The sequence below is a fragment of the Botryllus schlosseri genome, chromosome 4 (genome assembly GCF_051294905.1).
Source record: "Botryllus schlosseri isolate E-star chromosome 4, Bs_hap1, whole genome shotgun sequence".
Classification (NCBI taxonomy): domain Eukaryota; kingdom Metazoa; phylum Chordata; class Ascidiacea; order Stolidobranchia; family Styelidae; genus Botryllus; species Botryllus schlosseri.
In genome coordinates, this window is record NC_137239.1 from 1,404,542 (window position 1) to 1,420,320 (window position 15,779).

General features: G+C 39.4%; 1 protein-coding gene and 2 non-coding genes across 32 annotated transcripts in view; 1 reads left to right on the forward strand and 2 right to left on the reverse strand.

Moving 5' to 3' along the window:
• The window catches only part of LOC145437839 (adhesion G protein-coupled receptor E5-like), a 138,166-nt gene that overhangs the window by 57,923 nt on the left and 64,464 nt on the right, over window positions 1–15,779 (forward strand). For 10 of the 30 annotated variants that reach the window (XM_080315150.1, XM_080315162.1, XM_080315158.1 and 7 more), the window contains 8 exons: window positions 973–1,005; window positions 1,136–1,180; window positions 4,777–4,827; window positions 9,763–9,795; window positions 9,926–9,970; window positions 12,149–12,187; window positions 13,585–13,632; window positions 13,789–13,863. In XM_080315150.1, coding sequence (XP_080171276.1) covers window positions 973–1,005; window positions 1,136–1,180; window positions 4,777–4,827; window positions 9,763–9,795; window positions 9,926–9,970; window positions 12,149–12,187; window positions 13,585–13,632; window positions 13,789–13,863 — 369 coding nt within the window. The remainder of the gene's footprint in view (window positions 1–972; window positions 1,006–1,135; window positions 1,181–4,776; window positions 4,828–9,762; window positions 9,796–9,925; window positions 9,971–12,148; window positions 12,188–13,584; window positions 13,633–13,788; window positions 13,864–15,779) is intronic. The other 20 variants (XM_080315163.1, XM_080315171.1, XM_080315169.1 and 17 more) reach the window with 16 other exon arrangements.
• Window positions 4,387–4,474, reverse strand: Trnay-gua (transfer RNA tyrosine (anticodon GUA)). The gene is given in 2 exon segments: window positions 4,387–4,422; window positions 4,438–4,474. It is a non-coding gene; the product is annotated as a tRNA-Tyr (tRNA).
• Window positions 7,891–7,978, reverse strand: Trnay-gua (transfer RNA tyrosine (anticodon GUA)). The gene is given in 2 exon segments: window positions 7,891–7,926; window positions 7,942–7,978. It is a non-coding gene; the product is annotated as a tRNA-Tyr (tRNA).

Genomic DNA, 15,779 nt, shown 5'->3' on the forward strand with positions numbered 1-15,779 from the left:
CAACACGAACAAACCTGCAATCATTTTTATTGTGAAGTCTAGGGCTTGTATCAGGCTATATAATGGAACCTATTATTTTTTCAGTACTTCCTTGAGTGGAATTTTTTTCGATTCATGTACAAAATTCGTAGGGTGGGGACCGATGATACAATAGCCAAATCAAGCAAAATAATCAAGCGTAGGCCTACTAATCATGAAACAAATGAAACATGACTACATACAGAAAATCTTTATGTAATAATTGCATATGATGTTTTATCGCTCTAACGAGGTCATTGGAAGTCACACTGTCGATTTTCGGGCAATATGTATGTACCCTCAAATTTATAAGTCCGAGCCTAAATCGAAACGTGATTTTATGACGACATTTGCGTCAATATTTAATCTATTTTTTGACGGTTGCGACCGAAAATTCTTCTTCGGCTTGCTGTAGCTTAGATTATAATACTGAGCAAGAAAAGTTGTCACATCTGAGTTTTTTTAGGGTATATGTGTCATAGGTCCCCGGGTCGTGTGCCATTGGACCCACCGGGTGGGGACCGATGAAACGTTCGAGCAACAACTTTTAAACGTCCATCAATATTTTTTGAGAAGACGGATATTCATGTGTATGTGCGCGATAGGTAGAGCTTTTATAAAAGTGCTGAACCAGCAAAAGATCTGCTCTTTTCGGCTAAACATTTCGGGGCCAGCGATCATTTTCCAATTTTTGATCCATCGGTACCACATCTCCCCTAATTGGAATTTAAACTCTGCGTTACAGCGTAAAGTAAAAACTGTAATAAAACCAAATCAGTCGATCCAAAATCGAGACAAATTGATGATACATTCTTTACGAGCGTTGCATATATGCTCCTGCTCAACATTGACGTATAAGTGTCTTCATGGTTTACCAGTTTTTACAAGTTTGACGTCAAATGCGATGGAATTATTGGAAAAAATACAAGTTTCTATTCATTTGCAATTTTTCAGAAACGGATCACACAGCGGAATATTCTGGATACGGTTTGTGGCCTCTTCCATTCCTGTGTTGTTTGTATAGTTCGGATGTTGTTTTGTCGCTATTGATCGCAGAATGATGTGGTTTAACGCCCTCGTGTTGCATGTTGTAAGTGTCACTTGTTAAACTTTGCAGATACCACAGTCCCTCGTTTGAGTACGCAGCCGGATACGTCAACGGGTGAGAATATTATACAGATCTTTATTTTAGCGCGTCCAATATTGGTCATTCCACGTTTATCCTTCGCTGAGCGGCTCCAGACCTGTTAAAACATTTTACCGGTCATAATATTCATGGTATCATCGGTGGTTATTATCGACTGTAAAGCGAATGTTTTCTTTGTTCGTAGAAACTACTTTTGTGTCAGCTACATCATCTGTTGTTGTTGTTGTTGTTGTTTATTAAACATAAAGAATGACTCTTATCGCCTGACGGCCTTTTGCGCCACGGCCAATAACATTGTACATGAATAATGGCGGAAACGGAATAAATTGGATACACTAAAATCATAACAGGTGGTTTCACAGGAACACAAGGGTAAGGCGATTACAGAAGAAAACAAATCAAATATCTGAATACTATGATAAACTCAAGTTACAAATTGCGGTTGCCCGATAACACAATTTCAATGACATAAAGAGTTATTTGAGGATCAAGGAGTAAATCGGCAATAAAAAAAATTCACTTTCAATTGCGCACGTTTATCTATAAGAAATTCAGGACGAAAAGCATATTTTGGACAACATATTAAAAAGTGTTCGACGGTTACGGGGTATCGCCAGTGACTATAACAAGGAGATTCAGTTATTCCAATTTTAAACAAATGGGCGTCCAATTGGCAATGTCCAGATTTCAAACGAAAAATGATGTCATCTATGAGGGGGTTTCCACAAGTAGGGGAAAATCATGACCTAATCCCCCCGGTTCGAGAACCACTGAACCTAAATGTATTTGGGATAGTACAAAGTAGAGCGCAGCGTGCAGCGAGCAGTGTGCAGATTAGGCAGCCATGATGATGAGCGAACTTGCTGTTTTTTTTAAATTCGCCTTCCCTTGGCCGAGTGTTTGTCTTCGTGTTTTTGTCATAAGACCGACTTTATTTAAAATCATTATTCTTTGCGACGTGCGCGACACAAACTAAAATGTTTACCTCTCTCCACAGCAGGACCGGCCAACCCGTTGTCCGCGGGCCGCAACACTTGAGATGTGATGACTAAAATATAAGTTCTGACGCATTGGCAGATCCATGAGCCAGCCTTGACCGAAGCTTTCGATATCGATTTATCCATAGGCGTGGAATAGTTCGGTCCTTGTAAACTTCGAAAGTTTTTCGCGCTTAGCGCGGCTAGTGGTGCGAGAAATTTTTCCTCAAGTGCATGTGGCCTTTTTACCGAAAAGGTTGGCCACCCCTGGTCTACAGTAAAGAAATATTTAGTGCTCTACTAAACCTTCTTTGAATTTCAGCTTCCGGCATCCTTTCTTTGACATGCCCGTTCATCCTATATAAGTGATAGATATGATAAGTCATATGGTAATCGCGAGCACTGATTGACTTGTTTCACGAATTAGTGATTCGGAAACGTGCCACGTTACAATTTGAACACAGAGACCGTATAATGCGCAATGTGACCATGGCAGCAAAGTAGGTTTGAACTAAACTATATGGAAAGAGTGATTTCTTGTGACTTTAATTGCTACTCGTACTTTGCTACATTGCGACTGTAATTGCTACTCATACTTTGCTACATTGACTTCATTTTGAATCTGGACTAGGCGTGCGAGGTACGTAGGCAGCGTAATGGTGGCGTAATAATGAACTTTGAACAGGATTAAAAGTAAACGAATTTTCTGTTCAGTTGATACAGCCTATGGTTTTAGTCCATGCATTAACATTCAAAAAGCAGGTTTTATGTTTTGAATTCCAAACAACCTTTGGCGGGCCGCACTTTAGCCAGGTCTGCTATAAATGGTTTCCATCGATGGAATTGGTTAAATTGGAAAATTGGTTATGATGCAGTCAGCATTGTGTGTTCTGTGTGTTCCGTGTGTAATCACCGACAAGATAGCGTAATGGTTAAGCGTCCCGCTTCTTGATCGGTAGGTCGTGGGTTCGATTCCCGGCCGGGGTCAGACCAAAGACCTGATTGGTAACACTGGTATCCATGGCTTCCCTGCTTGGCGCTCATGCATTACTGGGACAGCATGGAGGGGTGGTGCATGACTTAGAAAGCGGTAAAGGCTATATCTGCACTTCCTTGTCCAGCGGCATATGCACATCATGTAATCATGGTATGCATATGCGCAGATCGCCTGTATGTGTATCATGCGTCGGTGTATATGCCGCAAAAACATCAAGGACAAAAATAAACTACGTCCTTTCCTTTCCTTTCTGGAGTTCAACCAAAATTACAATCAGCAAATCTATGAAAATATCGCTGCTAACAAACTTAACTTTACTCTCAGTTCTAAGAATCGGGACAATCGATTTCATCCCTAATTTGAACAATGAGGACGACTATCTGATTAATACTCGTCAATGTTTATGGCGAGTGTATTTTATCATCAAATCAATTTTGGTTTGTTTTAAATATACAAATTCAGTGGCGTGCTGTGAGTTTCATGGCAGATGAGGCACTGACACCCAACCCCCTCCGCACACACACACACACACACGTAAAGTACCAGATAAAAATAAACAATTATGTGAATAGCAGCAGCAAAAGAAACAGGTAGGCGAAAGGGTTTACATTGCATTCTGCTAACCATTGCAATTATACATTTTACCATACACATTTAAATTTTTCCTTCGGTGAAGTACTAGGTTATATACAGATTTCTTAACGAAAAGGATGGAACAAAAAGCATATAAATATTTTATTTAACGTCTTAACGTCGGTTTTATATTATATGTTGCCCTTTGCTCGTAAAATCTCTATTTTACAAGATTGAAATGGACACTGTATCAGCAAAACTAAATATGTCACTCACTAAACTTTGTTGAAGACATCATCCAGACGGTGGAAAATCAGGGTTAGATTGGGGATGCAGATTTTCTTGGATTAGGATTCTCAAATATATTGAACATTCATTCCGTGCCAATGACATATATCGACGTATTATAGCAGTAAAACCGCGTCTATTTCGAGAGTTCCAACAATCCGATTACGTTACTTCGGCTATATCGGGTCGTAATCGTCGTCCGTACGCTCATACATAACGTTTTTGAAAGTATTTAAACAGTCATGGCATAATTATAAAACTTGAAAAAAAAAACAACAATTTTTTATAGGCCTTCGTTTAAAATATTGCTCAAAACATGTTTAAAGAAAGTCTTCAAACCCCATTTGCTTTGAATGCAACACGACTTGGATATGACTAAAATGAAGTCCTTCGAGCCGGATTCGAACCAGCGACCTATGGATAACCGCACTAAGCCGCTACAGTCCACCGCTCTACCAACTGAGCTATCAAAGGTTGCTCCTAACATGTGTTGGCACGCTATAATTAAATACGGGGCCATTACAACGTTATGATCACACCGCATCGCTTACAATCCTTTTATGATAAGAGGCACATCCGCGACAGACGGGTCAATATGTCAGCGGGTCTCTGTATCTGATAACTTTCGGAAATAGGAAGACCCTTGGTCCGGATATTTAGTGGGACTCAATATTGTCATGTACCACTCCCAATCTAAGCGATTGTTTGAATATGGCCATATATATGTCTCAGATCACAGAGATTACAGTATCCGAATGATTCTCGTATGTTGACAGGCATAACAACGTTTTACGCAACGCAGAATACAACAGGAATTGGAACAAGTGGTAAGTATTTTGTTCTATTACCAAATTTATAAAGGAAGCTTAATGCGATAGTTGTAGTAAGCAACGGGCAATAAAACGCATTCAGTTTTCCCAGTTTCTGCCACTTGATCAATATCACATAAAAATAAACCTCACTGCAAATGTGTTTGTGGTAAAGGTGGTTAAGGACTGCGTGCATTCTGGTTGCATTTTGTGATATGACGATAAAGGGGAGCGAAATGTTTCAGTATCATTAAAGGAAGCATGTCTTAAAAAGTTTGAGAACCACTGACTTCCCCACAAGATCAAGATTTACGTGGAGATGGTCTTTCAGCAAGTAACGTATTTTGCTAGCCCCGATATCGATTCCTTAGTCGCTGAAAAGCTTTTCCAGGTGTCTTTCACACCTCAGAGCTCAAAATAAAAGGAAATTCATGATGATGATTTTCTGTTGTATTAGTATTCCTTTATTAAAATATTACTTCCTTTGTGGTCACTATGCCCATCGCCTATGTTAGGTAGTGCGGCGCTGTACTGACGTAGAGTTTCAAAACGTGGTTGCCTATTAGAAATCGATATTGAATTCATGAAACGTGTCCCGCGATCCGCCTTGAGTTAGTGACCACTGATTTAAAGTTATCGAACGAAGTGCGAGCACATAGAACATAGGTTCTCTAACTTTTAGTAACTGCCTACTGTTTTGATTTCAAAACATTCATGGCGTACACCAGTGGTTCTCTGACTTTTTGATCTCGCGGCACCCTCTGAAATGGAAACGTAGTTCGCGGACCCCCAGCACTTCGAATTTCATGTCTGAGGATACTGCGTAGTGAACTAATGATACGTTGCACCGCTGTAATACAAACTGGTTGCGTGGTCGAGTCCGAGTCCGAGTTGGCTACCCCGAGTGCAAAAGTTGGCAAGATGACGAGTGTAAAAGACAAAGGGATAATCTAATTCCGTCATGTCATTGTTAAGCCCGAGATTCTTATGGCTATAGTGACGAGAAAAAAAGGTCAACACTATTACCAGACCTCAACATCACGACCCAATTACCCGGGTGATGACAAATTGTTTAGTTACCACTAGGGCAAGTTTTTGTTGCGGTCAAATTCCTAGAAAGTTGCACTTATTTTTCACAAAAGTTGCAGTTAAAGTTGCATTTATTTTTCACAAAAATTGCACTAGAAAGTTGCATTTATGGACAATTTGCTTGAACTTATTAGGGTATCAGATACTCGAATCGATGCGTATCCAAAGCAATGTAGCAAAACTTAGTGTTGGCGACTTCAAAGAGAATCCATAGCCTGAAAGAGTTGACCCGATGGAAATATGATTTTCGGTGGTCTAGCCTGAATGTACGTCATATCAGAAAGGTCCTCAAATTGAAACGACAGTGAAATGACCAAGCGATTTATTTACATATAGTGCCAAATATTGCCAGTAAAACGTTGATTGAATCAAAAATCTGAAAAAAAACTTGCAAAAGTTGCATGAAAAAAACTGCGAAAAGTTGCAAAAAGTTGCGATATAAGAATCCTTCAAACAGCTTAAAACACCATTCTACATAACGTCTGAGTATCTAGGAAGCTGCGGGAATCTGTCAAAATGTTGCAAAAACTTGTCCGAGTTATCACCTTCTAAATGTCACCATGATATGTGCGTGAGTTGGCGTTCCACAGCGGGGACCCAGGTCTGATTCTTGGCACTAGTACGCCCCGTTGCGTCGCACGTTTAGCGGAGATTTTCATACCACACATCCCTGAGCGTACATTGGACTTACAACGAATGCCCAGAGATAAAGCCGATCAAGAACGTATTGTAGAAAGAAAATGAAAAGAGCGAGGAAGCCTTGAACAGTCGAGTCCTAGATCGGACACCATTAGATAGGGAATACATATGAGAGGATGCCAGATCGAGAGACCGTACTCGGTCGTAACGATATTCTTCTAGCTGCTCATCACATCCAGCTATGCATTGCGCGTCTTGAGCGGATAAAATAATAGAACCGGTGAATATGCCATAGTGTCAGAATTTGTATTCCGTAATTTTTGCTCTACGTCGACCTCGTTTGCCCCATTATCTCGTGGCACCCCTGAGCAGTCCAATTGAAACGATCATGTCCCGGTGCTCACCGGTTGAGAACCACTAGCGTACTCCTTATTACCAATGTAAAACATAAGTTAATGTGCGACCTTCTGCTGGCAGTCATAACTAGTTTTAACTCTAAAAATAATTTTTGGCCAAAAGAATCTCTGGCACTTGACCGCTAACTTTGCAATGAATTTCATGAAAAACACCTGTCTCATAGATTACACCATGTAAAACAATTTTGCAAAAATTGTAGTTGGCTGAAAATTTTCATGTACTATGTTTTAGTATTCCAAACTAATTACCGAAATAACAAAATTTTTCCTGAAGTGTCCCAATTTTTTGAGAAATGTCAATTTTTCTAATTTTTGATTTTAGTCACAATTGCTCCGTATTAGTCCCAATAATTCTGTATTGGACGTAAGAAAACGCTAATGAAAAAATACTATGAACAAATATAGCTTACTCATGCATCATGCAACGCTGCAACACTTTAAAAATCGTCAGAAGTGGTTTTGTTTGCATGACTTGCATCTGTGAATTGAGAAGTCTTCTCTTATCATGGACCAAAAATAACACCATGTAACAAAATTTTGCAAAATTTTAGTTGAGTAAAATTTGTATGTATTGTGTTTTGCCATTCCAAACCAATCACTGAAACACAAAAAAAATTCTGCAGTGTCCCTAGTTTTTGAGAAATGTGTAGTTGGTGATACATCCTATGCACGACACAAGTGCCGTTACACGTTACACGTCACACATTACGCGGCAATGCATAGGCTCATGTATTACGTCAAGCAGCGACATTTAGTAACCTTAAACTTTTTCTCGCTTCGCACATAAACGTTGTTATGAATCGTTGAGGCATAATATTGTTACCGTGCTAGAAGAAAGACGTTTCTTGCGTACTCACGTAATTTCTAACTCCTGACATGAAGGAAAATGTCATAATATTGCATAATGCGGTAAAATTTCGAATTCTAACTAAAAAAATCCTTCGAGCCGGATTCGAACCAGCGACCTATGGATTACCGCTGTTTGACACTACAGTCCACCGCTCTACCAACTGAGCTATCGAAGGACCCGTGTAACTCGATACGTTTTCGCTGAATCCAGTCGCGTACTCGAGGAGGAGTTATGTTCGTTTGTTTGTGGTATTCATGGTGTTTGTTGACTAATATGGTCATTTACATCGGTCCGATATTCCTTATTTTTGATTCTGACTTGTAGCACCGCTCACTGCTAGGTTTTTTGTAAGACACCGCTTACCCGGATGAGATGGCGAGTCTACATAAACCTCAAACACTTACGGGGGAGATAATAAAGTTGTATTAGCAGTAAAGTCGATTGTCGCGTTCGTCAAGATATATCAACCCAGGATTAAGGGAACCGGTTGATTGCAGCGCATGAAGTTGGAGTTAAAGTCATGATTTGTCAAATGGCAACTAGTAAGCTATAAAAACTACGTAAAATGCACACCATGTCCATTCCTACGCACAAATATTCCCGATAATGACCGTGCCGACTGTCCCCTAAGTAATGGCTTCACTAAACAATCAATGAATTATGCACCCACCATTGCAGAACGATATCAATATTATAATCTGTTTCTTAGCTGTACCGTGCTAATTGGACTCGCCGTTCATTCGCGATGATGATAATTCTACCTATCACAGGCTGCTGTTTCATTCAACAAATTGACAACTGACAGCCCATAACGCGTTTTCACATTATGATGCAACAGATAACGCCATTTAATTGAAAACTCGGGACACCTCGACTAACCATCGCGCGTAACCTTTTTCAACTGTATGCATCGCGATATTTATTCACACGATTAGCATTCTTCTGGAACAGCTAACTTTATTATCTTCGCCTAACAGCGTCCCGATGAGCAGTTTTTCATCACATGATTAGCATGCTCCCGGATGAGCTAACTCTATTATCTCCACCCTTAGGTAGGAATTCTGGAGTCCAGGTATCGTGGTCGTGATACAACAAGTACGTTTTCACCCGTTAAAGAGAGCAGGATTACCAAATATTCACATTCTATTTCTTGAATGACACACTGTGGGATTTGCATATACGTTGTCGGATTGGGAATAGCGATTAATGCCACGCCACATCTGAGAGAGAGAGAGAGAGATATGATATTCTTTCTGGTATCCGCAGCTATCCTGCTAGGTGCTCAGCAATCACGGATAGCATGGAGGAGTAAAAAACTGGGGCGCAGACTAGATGACCTCATGGGGCCGTATCGCAACTCCGTCGCCAAAGCATCTCGATGGTGCAGGCGAGAAAGAATATCATATCTCTCTCTCTCTCTCTCTCTCTCTCTCTCTCTCTCTCTCTCTCTCTCTCGCCTGCACCATCGAGATGCTTTGGCGACGGAGTTGCGATACGGCCCCATGAGGTCATCTAGTCTGCGCCCCCGTTTTTTTTCTCCTCCATGCTATCCGTGAGCGCCTAGGAGGATAGCTGCGGATACCATTTTTCGAGTCTTTGGTATGACCCGGCTGGGAATCGAACCCACGGCCTACCGCTCGAGAAGCCGGACGCATAACCATTACACTATCTCGCTCGGTATAGGATAGAGAAATGGGGAACATCGATCGCACCTCCTGAACGTAATTCGATTTTAAACTCGGCCTCACTGCGTAAAGTAAAACCTGTAATAAAACCTGATTAGTCGATTCAAAATGGACTCAAAGTGACTAAAAATTCTTTACGAGCATTGTATATATGTTCCTGCTCAACATTGACGTATCAGTGTGATCATGGTTTACCCATTTTTACAAGTTTGACGTCAAATCCGATGGAATTATCTGAGAAATACACGTTTCTATTCATGTGCAATATTTTCAGAAACGTATAACACAACGGAATATCCTGAAATAGGTTGGTGACATCTTTTATTCAAGTGTTGTATATGTATTTCGCATGTTGTTTTTCGCTATTGATTTCAGAATGATTTGGTTTAACTTCCTGATATTCCATGTTGTTAGTGTCACTTGTGAAACTTTTACAGATACCACAGTCACTGGTTTGAGTACGCAGCCTGATACGTCAACGGGTGAGCATATTGTACAAATCTTCATTTTAACGCGTTAATATTCATCATTCAACGTTTATCCTATCCGTTTATCCTATCTCCTGACCTGTTAAAACATAGTAGGCCTACTAGTCATAATATTGATAGTATCATTGGCAGTGTTGGGATCAAGTCACTACCTTCGAGTCACGAGTCATCTCGAGTCATTGCACATTTTGACTCGAGTCAAGTCAAGTCAATCGATTTTCAAAGGTGACTCGAGTCAAGTCAAGTCACTCGTTTTTTGGAGGTGACTCGAGTCAAGTCGAGTCAAGTCAAGTCAAGTCACGAGTCAAGTCACGATTCGAGTCAAATTGAATTTTCGAAGTATATGTGATGACCCAACTGTGTGACTGTGTGCTAACTGTGTGAAGGATAGATTAATTGGCCATTTATCTTGAATCAAATGACGATTATAAAGTTAAATATTCATTCAAAAAGGTGTTTTATCGCTCACGCACACGTAGAACTGATAATAAAATACGTGAGTAACGTGAGCTACATGCTACAGTTTGATTTTATCAGCCAATATAAAGGATCGAATTCGAAGCCTCGAGAAGTTGAACAAATTGATATGGTACAATAGGCACTACCGACCTATACCTCTGTGAGAATATAAAGGCATAAACCATATTCGTTCGATTTAAACCATACAAGAGTGTTGGTAAAGGTGAGCACTGCGCAATGTAAGCACTAAGCTGCCTAAGAAACAGAGATACGATGCGATTAGACAAATCTACTGCTACTACTTGGGATGGTGTGAACGTGAGGTTCACGTTCGCGTTCTGTGTGTGAACCTCGGAAATTTAGAAGGTTCGCGTTCACAACAGAACCTTGGTAGGTTCTGCACTGTGAACCTTTTTCATATATTAAAATTTTCACTTCATTTTAACATCTTTGGTCCATATTTATTGCATTCCAACCGTGGGCCACTCTATGCATGGATCTGGCAGCATTAAAAATCAACACTAAACGAGCATGCACCTTGACTATCTCAAAGTCTTACTTGCTTTGTAACAACAATTTGCTCGAAATATCCAGCTTTCCGTTTGTGAATATGTAGTGACTCTCTGCTGTGAGTTTGACCCGCAATCACACAATATACCTAGCGAAATACGTAGTCAGCGAATGATGCTTATTCAAGCAATCAATGAGATTGATATCGTTTTTGATGCAAAAAAATCTAGCAGGCATACGGGGTCAATCTTGACTTCATATCGTTACTGCATCATTAAAATCAAATCCTCGCGACTGAGGTGTTGGCTACTGCTGGATAACTTGTTAATGGGGTAGTATCGGCATCAAGTATAGAAACCCGTTTACACGCTACTCAATATTAATGTAGCGATACTCAGACGACGAATACATTGTCCGGTCTGGCCTAGACCCTTAAGGTGTAAGCTTATATTCCCTGGTAAGTCCTCGTCGAAATTGTAGGCAAAGCGACAGATGATCTTGATTTATTGGAGTATCATACCTTCGATTGCTTCAGTTGATACATTTAGCGACGTTTAAAACGGCAACATGTACTTCGGCACTGTGGCATGATGTGGCCCGAGTCGTCGCTAGGTACCATGTAGCCTACATTAATATACGCTATCACTTCAATGAAAGATAGGGTTGGAATTAGCAATATGACGTAACGTGACGTCATGAGGTTCACGTTCGTGTTCACACAGAACCTTTCAATAAGGTTCGCGTTCACACGAACCTGAACCTTTCAGAGGTTCACACCATCCCTAGCTACTACGACAATGTAGGTGTGATGGTTTCGTAAGCGGTCAATTTATTTGTGATGTAACAATGGATGATCAGTGAAACTTACAATGATTGAAGACTGGTTGCTATCGCAAGTGACACCGGCGTATCGCTGACAACCAAAACATACATAAGGGTGATTTAATCGACACCGTTTACTTAGTGACTTGAAATTGACTCGTGAATTTTGCTCCGAGTCACGAGTCAATCCGCATTTCTGAGGCGTCGAGTCAAGTCAAGTCAAGTCATTTTTACAAAGTGACTCGAGTCAAGTCAAGTCATACGAAAAAGGTGACTCGAGTCTGACTCGAGTCAAGTCATGACTCGAGTCATCCCAACACTGATCATTGGGTGGTCATTACTCATTATAGACTGAAAAGCGAATGCGTTTTCTGATTGCAGAAACAACATTTGCGCCAACTACATCGTCTAATATCACAGGTAAAATTCCAATTTCGCCGAGGCTATTAGATTGTGGCATATACGCATTACCTAGATTTATACTTTCGTTTCAACATGGAGATCGGTCCGATATCATTATCTCTTTCCAATTATGATAAAAGTCGGTTATATCGTGATAACATACCTAGCTAGGAGTATACTCGCTACTTAGCCCACAGTACTCCAGTATGTGGAATATTAGGATTCTATGTTTCATGACTACATATGTGTATAGACCAGGGGTCACCAACAGTTTTGAAACTAAGAGTTTGTTCAGGGCGACTGATTAATGCGGTGGGCTACAAGTTATCTCACTACGCACTGAAATTGTTGGCATTTATCTCATGAAGATTAAGCGTGCGTACATGTACCATTCACGCGAAGCTCGAATATATTTCTTCAAAGTGAACTAAATAATTCGGTCAATTATATCGTATGTACCGCATGTATTGCTGCTGTCATTTGTACAGCTTGAATCAGATTGCGATGTATTGGGGTATTGGCTGCCTGAAAAGGCCATCCCACTTTTATCATTGTGGTCCAAAATTAAATCGCTGACGATGCTACTGGGGACTCACTCGTGGATTCGTATGTTTGCTGACATTTTGAATATCTTATTGTGTTCTAGCTAAGAGATGGCTGTCACCGAAATGCCGATATCGTCGCCCGGCCGTGCATGTCGAAAATGATACCGAAATTATTGCGTTCTCTGATAATTGCGAATGTGGTTATACTCAATTCTGTATATTCATTAGGGCTGTTCAAAAATAACCTTGCTTCCTGAATCTTGCTGGCTATACGTGATTAAATCGCTAGGTCACCTTAAATAACGACGCACAGCAAATTTGAATTCATTCCAAGGTTCCAACCAATATTCGCGGTTTTCGTAGAGTTTGAAAATTTTGAATTTGCCCAAAAACGCAAAATAATTTTGTTTTTTAATTTTTCTGCCAACCTCATGAAATTGTTGGGCTGTCTTCAAAGACTATGCAAAACAAATTTGACTCAATTCCAAGTCGTAGAAGCGGAGTTATTCAAGTTTTTCGATGATAATTCTTGGATTATCCACCAACCAAGGATTTTATATCAACAATCGTATCACAAAATATGATGTCACCAGCATGAAATTTCAAATAAGAGAAAGTTTAATGTACTATTTTTATATGCTACACGAACGAGATTTTGTGATACGATTGTTGATATACAATTTTCTTTCCAATTCTCTACTATTTGATCACGATTACCCTTGACGAGTGTCAGCCGAAAATATTTGGGTTCATTTCAATATGTATATTGTATTGTGAGCCACACCTATAACTAAGGTTTTGAGGAATTGAATAAGAAGACGTGTACTAGTTAAATATCGTTGATCTGCCACCGATTTTGATCCCTTCCAGGTTCTACAACATATATTGTGACAAGTACACCGCAACTCACAACGGACGGTGCGTATTTCCTAATTTCAAGTCAGAACTTTCAGAGTAACACAACGCAATTTTAAGAAGATCTTAAATTAGTGATCCACTTTTGTATTCGTTCTTCAAACAATTTTAGGACTGGATAATACGACGTCAGTTTAATCATGTTATATTTGTTTGCAGAAGATTTTTCTACCCCATTCACTGCTACAGACACAACAATCACTAAAATAAGTACACAGTCCGATTCGTTTTCAGGTAAAAGGGTTATTAGTAGGGCCATTTAAAGACATTAAAGTCATATTTTTTTCTATGCATCAGTAAGTCGTGAAATCCATTTTAATGGGAAAACTGCATCCCTGTGAGGTATATTAAGAAAGTTATGAAATCATATAAAGTCATATTTTCCTATGGTTAGGTCATAAATCAGATTTTCAAGTTATATAGTTATATTTTTGAGTTATAAATTCATATCGTTGTTTAGTTTAAATTAAAAGTACCAATTTAGCGGTGAAGCAATTAAGCACTAAGAAAGTAAGGCAGTTACTCGTTGGGGTAGCTGGTTATGAATGCTGCTCAATATTATGCTGAGTGACTTCCACAAGTGAAGGAAATAGCCCATGAATAGGAAGGCGTACGAGGTATTGTAAAGAATGTCAAAAATTCAGTTGCCTCTACTATAACAATATTTCAAACTTAATACTCAAAATGGAATGTTGTACGTACACCATCAAAGAGACCTATGGTGATCTAAATGCCCTTAATTTCGGAAAAGATCCGCTTGAGTTCAAAAATTACGTTAAGAAGCGATTGGACAAAAACGATCGGAAACAAATTATGGAGCTACAAAGACAAGACATTGCACCAGCGCTTTATGCAAAACTACAGAAGTGTCAACCCACACCAGCGTCTGTGGAGCGCTCATCTTCCTTACTGATGTCATTTACGCCCCAATCGTAGCTTCAAATAGGCCTACGCTAATACTCCACACTACATGAAACTATACTACAACAGTGATTTAAAATAAAAATGGATGTGTAACACTGTGATGTTGCGTATGTTTTACTCTTTAGTTCCGCGAGTGACGTTGTTCGCATGTAAAATACACGATTTTCACATGAAGTCACACAAAGTTAAATTTTCCCAAAAATAAAGTCATATAATTGATTTTTTAAGGTCATATAAAAATGGCCCTAGTTATTAGCGTTATAATTATAAATATATTTATATAAACGTGAGCATTAGGAGAAACTTATTTACACAATTATGTCTCTTTCAGGACGAACCTACATGCTAATTACTAAAGAAATACTAGTGTCAGTTTACATAATAACCAGTAGGTGACCACACGGTCTATGTGAACTGAACTCATACAGTTTGGAGAATCCACAATAAGGAGAACTGGAATTATGGAAACAACTCGACCACCCTTTTGCAAAACGTGTTTTTAAATATTTCGGTCGGTACAACGCTGTGCTCTTTAACATGGGCAACGAGCATAGTTACCACAAAATAAATAATCTTCTATTAAAGAAATACGAATACAACAAAAATACCACTATCAATTTCATTTCATTTTCAACTTATGAACTGCGTAAAATAACTGTGAACGCTTATCAGCGACTTGATAAATTGCATGTGCTAATTTCGGGATAATATCCAGGTTGTTGTAACAACCATCGAGTAATGGGTCATAGCATTTGGTTCGAGATCGATGTAGAGTTGTACACATCCCGAATTCTCCTGTGCGACTGGCAGCATCGTGAAGTTAATTGTATTGGGTTTCGTTTTATTGCTTTGTGTGACCACTAAATCATTTGAGAATGAGGTAGAGATCTTTATGCTCACATTAAATTCAGTACTGCGCCAAGCTCTTAACTTTAACATGAATTCAGACCAAAATACTAAGCAGTATCATCCTTTATGATACGATGAAGAAATATTCTGACGATTTAATTTTGTAGCTCTCAAATACAAGTATCATTTTTGGCCAAAAAGCTTCAAAACACCTTTAATGTACAGAAGGCATCACTCTCAAAAACTGTACACTGCCTTTTCGATTTCGACACGCAGTGTGCTGCAGGTAACAATACCTAATTAAAAAACATTTTGCGGAAAATAATCCGTGCTATCAGTATAAGTATCAGTTTATTACTATTTTCATTATTTCAAAA